Below are 12,134 nucleotides of genomic sequence, written 5' to 3' on the forward strand. Positions count from 1 at the left end.
CATTCCAGTTCTGTGATTTCTGACAATTCTGTGATTTCTGGCCACTCTGTGATTTCTGGCACTCTGTGATTTCTGACCATCCCCACTCTGTGATTTCTGACCTTTCCCATTCTGTGATTTCTGACCATGCTGGTTGTTTGTTAGGTTTAGGGTTAATTGACCCCTTACCTGGGGTCCTGCCCTGCTGTTCCTGGCCCCTCTCAGGGCCCTCCCCAGCTGCTGCTATCGAGGCAGGGTTCGGATTTCTGAGTGTTCCCCACAAATCCTCCCTTGGCAGTGCTGACCCTTCCAGTTCTGGGAATTTCTGCAATCCCAGACTGGGCTGGCAGGGAATCTGGGGCTGCCCCACCATGGAAGTGTCCATGGCCAGGATTTACAGGGCTGGAGCCCCCTGGGATGGTGTCTCCAGGTGGGATCTCAGGGATTTCCCCACCAGAACCATCCTGGGGCTGCGGCTCCATCCCTCGTTCCCCCATTCCCTCATTCCCTGCTCCCCACAGCCCCCCTGGCTGTGCTGAGGGTCCCTGGGGACCCCTGAGTGCACCTCCCATGGATTTCCATGGAAATCCAGCACACAGATCCCATTTCCCCCCTGCATTTCCTCTGTGATTTATCCTGCACACAGATCCCATTTCCTCCTGCATTTCCTCTGTGATTTATCCTGCACACAGATCCCATTTCCCCCCTGGCCATTTCCTCTGTGATTTATCCTGCACACAGATCCCATTTCCCTCCTGCATTTCCTCTGTGATTTATCCAGCACACAGATCCCATTTCCCTCCTGCATTTCCTCTGTGATTTATCCTGCACACAGATCCCATTTCCCCCTGCATTTCCTCCTGCATTTCCTCTGTGATTTATCCTGCACACAGATCCCATTTCCCTCCTGCATTTCCTCCTGCATTTCCTCTGTGATTTATCCAGCACACAGATCCCATTTCCCCCTGCATTTCCTCTGTGATTTATCCAGCACACAGATCCCGTTTCCCCCTGCATTTCCTCCTGCATTTCCTCTGTGATTTATCCTGCACACAGATCCCATTTCCCTCCTGCATTTCCTCTGTGATTTATCCAGCACACAGATCCCATTTCCCTCCTGCATTTCCTCCTGCATTTCCTCTGTGATTTATCAGGCACACAGATCCCATTTCCCCCCTGCATTTCCTCCCTGCCCATTTCCATGGAAATCCAGCACACAGATCCCATTTCCCTCCTGCATTTCCTCTGTGATTTATCCAGCACACAGATCCCATTTCCCCCCTGCATTTCCTCTGTGATTTATCCAACACACAGTTCCCATTTCCCTCCTGCATTTCCTCTGTGATTTATCCAGCACACAGGTCCCATTTCCCCCCTGCATTTCCTCTGTGATTTATCCAACACACAGTTCCCATTTCCCTCCTGCATTTCCTCTGTGATTTATCCTGCACACAGATCCCATTTCCCCCCTGCATTTCCTCCCTGCCCATTTCCTCTGTGATTTATCCAGCACACAGATCCCATTTCCCCCTTGCATTTCCTCCCTGCCCATTTCCTCTGTGATTTATCCTGCCCTGCTCAGCCCCAGCCCTTCTCACAGGGATTTTCACATCTGTGCTCAATGCCAGGGCCTCGTTTTTCAAAGCAACAACTCTTTTTTTGTGTGTGTGGTGTGGAGGTGATTGAAGATCTCCTCCCTGAGCTGGGTCCCCATCTGGTCCCGCTGCTGGTGGGAGGCACAAGTGGAAATTTGGGATGTGGGGATGGCCAGGCCCCACACCTGCTAAAAACCACCAAAAACACACCTGAAGGAACCCCAAATCTTGTCAAAACCCCCCAAAATATCTTCTCAAACCCTCAGAACTGTCCCCCAGGCTGGGTGGGAGAGCAGCTCTCGGTGGTCAGCAGGGTGAAACTGCTTTAAATTAAGGGAAGGTTCTGGTTAATCCTGCTCAGATGGGAGATCAGCAGGGGAAGGGTGATAAACGGGTTCATGGATTTGCAGGCCAGAAGGAGCTTTTATCCCAGGGTTTTAATGCCGTGACCTGGATTTCTGGGGGGCTGCAGCAGGGTGCAGGGAAGGGCTGGGATTGGCATGGACAGGGGTCAGGATTCCTGCCCATTCCAGTTCTGTGATTTCTGACTGTTCCCATTCTGTGATTTCTGGCCATTCTGTGATTTATTCATCATTTATTCATCATTTATTCATCCCAGGGTCACAGCCCTGCTGGCTCTCGTCTGCGAGAGCACAAAATCCAGGGAAATGTCTGAATTCCCAAGGCAGCTCTGGCCTGGGTGACATTTTGCTCATTCCCAGCAGTTCTGCTGCAGCTGAAGGCAGGATGTGCCTCCCCCAGCGCAGCCCAGTCACATCTCCCTGCTTCCAAAGGGGACAAATTCACCTGAATTTCACCTTTTTTTTTTTTGTACTGAGACATTCCTGCAGTGCAGGAGCTGCTCTTTCCCTGCTCAGCATTCCTGCTCCTTTTTTATTTTAATTATTTTTAAATTATATTTTAATTATCTTAAGGGAATTTTATTTTATTTTATTTTATTTTTAATATTTTTAATATTTTATATATTTTATATATATAATATATATAATATATATTATATATATTATATATATTATATATATTATATATTTATATATATAAATATATTTTATATTTTTATATATATTCTATATAATTTTAATATTATATTTTATTTTAATTTTGATATTTTATATATTTTTATATATTTCATATTTTAATATTTAATATATTTAAATTTTATTTTATTTTATTTTATTTTATTTTATTTTATCTTATTTTAATTTATTTTATTTTGTTTTATTCCTATGCCCTCCCAGCCCTGCTTGCTCTGCCCTTGGCAGTGCCAGGGGAGCTGACCCAGGGCCATCCTGAGCTGCTGGGGCTCTGTGCTGCCCCTTTTGTGTGTTTGGACACTCCCAGGGGCACCCCCAGACTTTATGGGATGGATTTGGGGTCAGTTGGATGTCTGGAGCAGAATTTGTGGATCATGGCACGGTTTGGGTGAGGAGGGAGCACAAATCCCACCCAGTCCCCCTCTGCCATGGGCAGGGCACCTTCCCTGTGCCAGGCTGAGCCCATAAATAAATAAATTAAATAAATAAATAAAGCCCAAAGGAGCAGAAACACCCCTGGGTGTCCCCTCCCAGCCAGGGAGCCCTGCTGGCACCCACTGTGCCCACCACCAGAGTGGGACAAACGGGACAAATAGTGGGATAAATGGGACAAATAATGGGACAAATAATGGGAAAAATGGGACAAATGGGAGAAATAATGGGAGAAATGGGAGAAATAATGGGAGAAATAATGGGACAAATGTCACCTGTGCTGCCCCTCAGCCCTCGTGTCCTGCCCTGCTGCAGGTGCTGGCACCGTGTCCTGTCCTCTCACTGGGTGTTTTGGGTGAAATGATCATTTTCACACCATAACTGACCTTTCCTCTCTCTCTCTCTCCGCCTTTCCCCTCCTCTCCAGGAAGAAGAACAAAAGCAGGCAGTAAGTTGACTTCACCTTGTAGGTGATGTGACTTTTTTTTTTTCTCCCCCTTCGTGCATGAAATCCATTTTCTGTTAATTGCCTTGTCTGCAAATGAGCCCTGGGGATGAAGGGGGGGCTTTTCCAGCCTGGGATGTGGAGCAGAGCCTCCCGGAGCATGGCTGTGTGTGTGTGTCTGTGTGTCTGTCTGTCCCGGAGCTATCCCTTCTCCCTTTCCAGGGAATTTCATTGCCACAGGGCAGGGCTGCCGAGGCTTTTGTGGAATCACGCACAGGAACGGGGATTCTCATTTCTGGGAGGGTTCCACGAGCTCGGAGAGCTTTCCTGCCTCTTCAGGAATCCTTTAATTTGCCTCCTTGCCACACATGCAAGCCCACGCAGGCAAAACTAATTAATGGCTTAATATTGCGGGCACGGCTCCATGGCCCCTGGAGGGGGCGAGGGGAGGAATGTCTGGGCTTTGTTCCGTTCCCATTTTCGGGATCCACTCCAGAGGGAGCCCTGCTGCTGCTCTCGGAGCTGCCAGATGTTTGCAGCAGGAGCTGGGCAGCGTTTCCGAGCGATCCTTTGCCCCCAAGGCCTTGATGGGCGTTAATCCGTCTGCTGTTTCTCACAGACCTATAATTGCGTGTTGCATGTATTGCTGGCAATTTTGGGGGCTCGTTTTTGTGGGGAAATAAATACTTTGGGGGCAGCAATTATTGGTGGGAACACTTCGGTTTTAAGTGGCCTTGGTGACTCCTGGGTGGGTTTGTGTTCCTGTGGCCAGGCTGGGGTGGTGCTGGGTGGGCACCTTGTACCCAGCTCATCCTTGGGGAATCCTGGAATGTTTGGGTGGGAGGGGGCCCCAAAGCTCACCCAGTGCCACCCCTGCCATGGCAGGGACATTTCCACTGTCCCAGGTGCTCCAAACCCTGTCCAGGCTGGCCCTGGGCACTGCCAGGGATGCAGGGGCAGCCCCAGCTGCTCTGGGAATTCCAGCCCAGCCCCTGCCCACCCTGCCAGGGGAGGATTTGCCCCGTGTCCCACCCAAAGCCCTCCCTGGGTGTGGGATTTTATGGGGTCCCTGTCCTTGGAAGGAAAGAAGGAATCTGACTCTATGTTCTTAGAAGACTATAATGTAATGTAATGTAATGTAATATAATATAATATAATATAATATAATATAATATAATATAATATAATATAATATAATACATAATTTTTATATTATAATATAAATTTTATCTATTACTACATAAAATTCAATTATTTTAATTATATATAATAATTATTATTTAATATTAAATTAATTAAATTATTACATTAATTTATTACATATAACAGTATAATATATATTATTTTATTAATATATTATTATTTATGAATTTTATATTACTATATTTATATATAATAGGAATACTATATATTATTATATAATATATTATTATATAATATATAATTATATAATGTAATACATAATTTATATTGTATTATATTATATTATATTGTTTTTATATATTATATATAAATATATATTATTATGTATTATTGTATTATATTATATTACATTACACTACATATTATATTATATTATATTATATTATATTATATTATATTATATTATATTATATTATATTATATTATATTATATTATATTATATTATATTATATTATATTATATTATATTATATTATATTATATTATATTATATTATATTATATTATATTATATTATATTATATTATATTATATTGAAAGGATACTTACAGAAGGCTACAAATAGTGATAATTAAAAACTCCCGACTCTCTCCAGAGTCTGACACAGCCTGACCCTGACTGGTCATTAAGTCAAAAATAATTCACATTAAATTAATGAACAATCACCTGTTGGACAAACAATCTCCCAGCCACATTCCAGGGCAGCAAAACCCAGGAGAAGCAAATGAGACAAGAATTGTTTTCCTTTTTCTCAATTTCCAGGAATCCTGGGTGAGGGGATTTTTCAGAGAACGTGGTGGTGACACCTGGGTTTGCTGGGGCTCTGGCAGGAGGGGTTTGGTTGGGATTTGGCTTGTTGAAGGATCCCCCTCCCCTGGCAGTGATCTCTGCAGGGAAGGGCAGGGCTTTGTGTCAGCCTCTGGATTGTGGGTGCAGGAAAAGGGGAAATACGAGATCATGGAAGAAGCTGAGCACTTTTAAATCCCTTTTCCCCCCGGAGCACTGTGTCAGGAGGAGCCAAAACTGCAATAACATCAGCACAGTGACATTCCATCGGGGCCCAGCCCTCTGGAGCCAGGGATGCAGGTGCCCAAGTTGGTTTGAAGCTCAAAAAAGGCAGATTTACAATTCTGGTCTGCAGGAGTTGAGATTTGACATCCTGCCTTTGCAAGGCCTGGGGTGGCTCGAGCTGCTCCCTCCTGGCTGGGAAGGGAAGGTTGGGAATCCCAGGCCAGGCTGGGAAATGCCAGGAAATGCTGAAAATCCCAGGAAAAACTGTAAATGTGCAGCCTGGGAAAGTTGGGAATTTCAGGAGGGGCTGGGAAATCCCAGGACAGGCTGGGAAATCCCAGGAAAAGCTGAGAAATCCCGGGAGAGGCTGGAAATCCCCTCTGGCTGAGAAGGTGCAGGTTTCTTACAGTTTTATAAGGGGGTTTTAGTTTAAGATGAATGGTTTGGGGAGTTTTTTTGGGGGAGATTTAATTTTTTAATTGATTTTTTTATGTTTTTATGTTGGTTTTTTATATGTTTGTATTTTGGGGTATTTTATTTGAGGCATGTTTGAAGTATTTAAATGTTTTGTTTGGGGTTTGTAAATAGTTATTTGGTGCTTGAGGTGTGAATTGTGGTTGGGGTTGTGTTAGGATTGGTTGTAGGGTTGGTTTTGGGGTTTTTTTTGTATTTAATTTTAATTGTAGGGTCATGTTTTATTTGGTGTTTGTGGTTGGGGTGGTGTTAGGGTTGGTTTTGGGGGTTTTTTTTTGCATTTAATTTTAATTGAAGGGTTATGGTGATTGGTTTTTGAGGTGGGAATTGTGGTTGGGCTTGTTTTAGGATTGGTTGTAGGTTTGGTTTTGGGTTTTTTGTATTTAATTTTAGCTGCAGGGTTATGATTTATTTGGTGTTTGTGGTGGGAATTGTGTTAGGATTGGTTGTGGGGTTGGTTTTGGGGTATTTTGTATTTAATTTTAGCTGTAGGGTTATGTTTTATTTGGTGTTTGTGGTGGGAATTGTTGGGGTGGTGTTAGGATTGGTTGTGGGGTTGGTTTTGGGGTTTCACATTATTTTATTTTAATTTACAGTTATGTTTATTTAGTGTTTGTGGTGGGAATTGTGGTTGTGGTTCGGTTAGGATTGGTTGTAGGGCTGGTTTGGGAGTTTAGCTGTATTTAATTTTGATTGTAGGGTTATGATTTATTTGGTGCTTGTGGTGGGAGTTGTGGTTGGGGTTGTGTTAGGATTGGTTTTGGGTTTTGTTGTATTTAATTTTAATTGAAAGGTTTGGTTAATTGGTGTTTGAGGTGGGAATTGTGGCTGGGCTTGTGTTAGGATTGGTTGTAGGTTTGGTTTTGGGGTTGGTATTTATATTTACTTGTAGGGTTGTGTTTTATTCAGTGTTTGTGGTGGGAATTGTGGTTGGGGCGGTGTTAGGATTGGTTGTAGGGTTGTTTTAGGGGTTTGTTTTATTTAATTTTAGTTGTAGGGTTATGTTTATTTAGTGTTTGTGGTGGGAATTGAGTTGGGGTTGTGTTAGGATTGGTTGTAGGGCTGGTTTGGGTTTTTTTTTAATTTAATTTTAGCTGTCGGGTTATGCTTTATTCAGTGTTTGTGGTTGGGGTTGTTAGGATTGGTTGTAGGGCTGGTTTTGGGGTTTTGTTTTATTTAATTTTAGTTGAAGGGTTATGTTTTATTTTGTGTTTGTGGTGTGAGTGTTGTGGTGGGATTGTGTTAGGATTGGCTGTGGGGTTGGTTTTGGGGTATTTTGTATTTAATTTTAGCTGCAGGGTTATATTTTATTTGCTGTTTGTGGTGGGAATTGTGGTTGTGTTAGGATTGGTTGTAGGGCTGGTTTTGGGGGCTTTTTGTATTTAATTTTAGTTGTGGGGTATGCTTTGTTCAGTGTTTGTGTTTGGGATTGTGTGAGGATTGGTTGTAGGGTTGTTTTGGGGTTTTGTTGCATTTAATTTCAGTTGTAGGGTTATGTTTATTTGGTGTTTGTGGTGGGAATTGCTGGAGTGGTGCTAGGATTGGCTGTAGGGCTGGTTTTTGGATTTTTTGTATTTAATTTTAGCTGTAGGGTTATGCTTTATTCGGTGTTTGTGGTTGGGGTTGTTAGGATTGGTTGTAGGTTTGGCTTTGGGCTTTTTGTATTTAATTATAGCTGTAGGGTTATGTTTTATTTGGTGTCTGTGGTTGGGATTGTTAGGATTGGTTGTAGGGCTGGTTTTAAGATTTTAGTTTATTTAATTTTAGTCGAAGGGTTATGTTTTATTCAGTGTTTGTGGTGGGAATTGTGGTTGGGGTGGTGTTTGGATTGGTTGTAGGGTTGGTTTGGGGTTTTTTGTATTTAATTTTAGCTGCAGGGTTATGTTTTATTTGGTGTTTGTGGTGGGAATTATGTTAGGATTGGTTGTAGGGTTGGTTTGGGGTTTTTTGTATTTAATTTTGGCTGCAGGGTTATTTTGTGGGTTGCAGGGTTGTTTTGGTGTTTTTGGATGATTTTGTGTGGTGGCTGTGCAGGGGGGAGAGGATTTGGTGCCACATGGTCAGGGCTGAGCTCCCATCAAGGCTTGGGCAGGTTCTGTTCTGACCTGGGCCCCTGGAGAGCCCTGGAGTGATGTCATAGCCTTGGTGTGATGTCACAGCCCTGGAGTGATGTCATAGCTCTGGAGGGACAGAGCTCAGTGTGATGTCACAGCCCTGGACTGATATCATTGCCCTGGAGTGATGTCATAGTCCTGGAGTGATGTCATAGCCTTGGTGTGATGTCACAGCCCTGGAGTGATGTCATAGCGCTGGAGTGATGTCATAGCCCTGGGGTGATGTCACAACCCTGGAGGATCAGAGCCTGGTATGATGCAATAGCCCTGGTGTGATGTCACATCCCTGGTGTGATGTCATCACCCTACTGTGATGTCATAGTCCTGCTGTGATGTCATAGCCCTGGAGGGACAGAGCTCCGTGTGATGTCATAGCCCTGGTGTGATGCATAGCCCTACTGTGATGTCATAGCCCTGGAGTGACATCACAGCCTTGAAGTGACGTCACAGCCTTGGAGTGATGTCATAGTCCTGGAGTGATGTCATACTCATGGTGTGATGTCATAACCCCGTGTGATGTCATAGCCCTGGAGTGATGTCATACTCATGGTGTGATGTCATAACCCCATGTGATGTCATAGCCCTGGAGTGATGTCATAGTCCTGGTGTGATGTCATAGCCCTGGAGGAACAGAGCTCAGTCTGATGTCACAGCCCTGGTGTTATGTCATAACGCTGGTGTGATGTCATAGCCTTGGTGAGCTGGGATGGGTTAGTCCTGCTCTGGGTTAAACTGGGATGGGTTAGTCCTACTCTGGGTTAAACTGGGATGGGTTAGTCCTGCTCTGGGTTAACTGGGATGGGTTAGTCCTGCTCTGGGTTAAATTGGGATGGGTTAGTCCTGCTCTGGGTTAAACTAGGATGGGTTAGTCCTGCTGTGGGATAAACTGGGATGGGTTAGTCCTGCTCTGGGTTAAACTGGGATGGGTTAGTCCTGCTCTGGGTTAAATTGGGATGGGTTAGTCCTGCTCTGGGTTAACTGGGATGGGCAGGATTAAATCCAACCCAGGGCTCTCTGCTCGTCCACGGCAGGACTAAATCTATCCCAAGGCTTTCCTCTGCTCCAGAGCAGGAATAAACCCAAACCAGAGCTCTCTGCTGCTCTAGAGCAGTATTAACACAAACCAGGGCTCCCTTCGGGGCTCCAGGACAGGATTAAACCCATCCCAGCTTAATCCAGAGCAGGAATGTCCCAGCACAGCAGGAATGTCCCAGAGCAGAGCAGGAATGTCCCAGAGCAGCAGGAATGTCCCAGAGCAGAGCAGGAATGTCCCAGAGCAGAGCAGGAATGTCCCAGAGCAGCAGGAATGTCCCAGAGCAGCAGGAATGTCCCAGAACAGAGCAGGAATGTCCCAGAGCAGCAGGAATGTCCCAGAGCAGAGCAGGAATGTCCCAGAACAGCAGGAATGTCCCAGAGCAGAGCAGGAATGTCCCAGAACAGCAGGAATGTCCCAGAGCAGAGCAGGAATGTCCCAGAGCAGCAGGAATGTCCCAGAGCAGAGCAGGAATGTCCCAGAGCAGAGCAGGAATGTCCCAGAGCAGCAGGAATGTCCCAGAGCAGCAGGAATGTCCCAGAACAGAGCAGGAATGTCCCAGAGCAGCAGGAATGTCCCAGAGCAGCAGGAATGTCCCAGAACAGAGCAGGAATGTCCCAGAGCAGCAGGAATGTCCCAGAGCAGAGCAGGAATGTCCCAGAACAGCAGGAATGTCCCAGAGCAGAGCAGGAATGTCCCAGAACAGCAGGAATGTCCCAGAGCAGAGCAGGAATGTCCCAGAGCAGCAGGAATGTCCCAGAGCAGAGCAGGAATGTCCCAGAACAGAGCAGGAATGTCCCAGAGCAGGGCAGGAATGTCCCAGAGCAGAGCAGGAATGTCCCAGAGCAGCAGGAATGTCCCAGAACAGCAGGAATGTCCCAGAGCAGAGCAGGAATGTCCCAGAACAGCAGGAATGTCCCAGAGCAGGGCAGGAATGTCCCAGAGCAGCAGGAATGTCCCAGAACAGAGCAGGAATGTCCCAGAGCAGCAGGAATGTCCCAGAGCAGCAGGAATGTCCCAGAGCAGAGCAGGAATGTGCCAGAGCAGCAGGAATGTTCCAGAACAGAGCAGGAATGTCCCAGAGCAGCAGGAATGTCCCAGAGCAGCAGGAATGTCCCAGAGCAGAGCAGGAATGTCCCAGAGCAGCAGGAATGTCCCAGAGCAGAGCAGGAATGTTCCAGACCAGGGCAGGAATGTCCCAGAGCAGAGCAGGAATGTCCCAGAGCAGAGCAGGAATGTCCCAGAACAGAGCAGGAATGTCCCAGAGCAGAGCAGGAATGTCCCAGAGCAGCAGGAATGTCCCAGAACAGAGCAGGAATGTCCCAGAGCAGAGCAGGAATGTCCCAGAGCAGCAGGAATGTCCCAGAACAGAGCAGGAATGTCCCAGAACAGAGCAGGAATGTCCCAGAGCAGCAGGAATGTCCCAGAACAGAGCAGGAATGTCCCAGAGCAGCAGGAATGTCACAGAGCAACAGGAATGTCCCAGAGCAGCAGGAATGTCCCAGAACAGAGCAGGAATGTCCCAGAGCAGAGCAGGAATGTCCCAGAGCAGCAGGAATGTCCCAGAGCAGAGCAGGAATGTCCCAGAACAGCAGGAATGTCCCAGAGCAGAGCAGGAATGTCCCAGAACAGAGCAGGAATGTCCCAGAGCAGAGCAGGAATGTCCCAGAACAGCAGGAATGTCCCAGAGCAGAGCAGGAATGTCCCAGAGCAGAGCAGGAATGTCCCAGAGCAGCAGGAATGTCCCAGAACAGAGCAGGAATGTGCCAGAACAGCAGGAATGTTTTGATATCTGTGGTATTATCATTGCAGACCATCTACCACTTTATGCCACCCTTTTTCCCCTTTTCTGATGATCTTGTGGATGTGTTGATGGCCTTTCTCAGTTCTCTTCCGCGTTGCCACAAATTTTTTGCTGCCTCATTTGGGGACAATCGAGCCTCTGGCAGTTTTGTTTCCATCATTGAGAGATCCCTGCCATGCCTGTAGAGATGTTCCATCAGGATTTGATTTGTTTCGGCAAGGCCTGCCTCTCCTTGCTGTATTTTTTTGTCCCTGGGAATCGTGACGCTGCTGCTGGGTTTGGCAGGGCAGAATTCCAGAATGTTCTCCTCTGACGTCCTTTTCTTTGGGCAAGGGCTGGAAGTGGTTAAAGGAGCGGCCTGGTGGAGTCCAGGATGTGAAATATTTATTGCTTCCCTGCTGGATTTCACAGCCCTGCTGGCTCTGGTGGAGCAGTGCTGGCTTCACTCTGCAGCCCAGCGCTCCCAGGGCTGGACTCAGCACTCCCTCCATCCATCCATCCATCCATCCATCCATCCATCCATCCATCCATCCATCCATCCATCCATCCATCCATCCATCCATCCATCCATCCATCCATCCATCCATCCATCCCTGACCCCTCCTGCTGGCCTGGAGCACCCAAACACTCCTGTCTGCCATGGGCAGTGCCTGGCAGCAGCTGTTCATTCCAAAAATTCCATTTGAACCACCAAGGTGAGCGTTCCCGCGCTGCTCCCTGTGGAACTGCGGCTGTTCAGGCACAGGGAGAGCTGAGGCTTCCTTACCTGCTCGGGAATGTCCACCCAGGTGTGGGTGAAATTCAGCTTGGAGGCTTTGCTGTGCCTTGGATATCACCCAGAGAAGGGATTGTTGGTGGAGGCACAGGATGGTTTGGGTGGGAAGGACTAAGAGCCTGAATGAGGGACGTGGGACTCCTGGGTCTCTCCAAAAATGCAGTTTATTGTGTACAAAATGCAGTTTATTGTGTACAAAATGCAGTTTATTACAT

General features: G+C 46.3%; 1 protein-coding gene across 7 annotated transcripts in view; it reads left to right on the forward strand.

The window, feature by feature from the left end:
- DTNB (dystrobrevin beta) overlaps positions 1 to 12,134 on the forward strand; it is a 131,832-nt gene that overhangs the window by 74,166 nt on the left and 45,532 nt on the right. For all 7 annotated transcript variants that reach the window (XM_063153272.1, XM_063153271.1, XM_063153276.1 and 4 more), the window contains one exon: positions 3,489 to 3,509. In XM_063153272.1, the coding sequence (XP_063009342.1) occupies positions 3,489 to 3,509 (21 nt within the window). The remainder of the gene's footprint in view (positions 1 to 3,488; positions 3,510 to 12,134) is intronic.

This window comes from Melospiza melodia, chromosome 3 (genome assembly GCF_035770615.1).
Source record: "Melospiza melodia melodia isolate bMelMel2 chromosome 3, bMelMel2.pri, whole genome shotgun sequence".
Lineage (NCBI taxonomy): Eukaryota > Metazoa > Chordata > Aves > Passeriformes > Passerellidae > Melospiza > Melospiza melodia.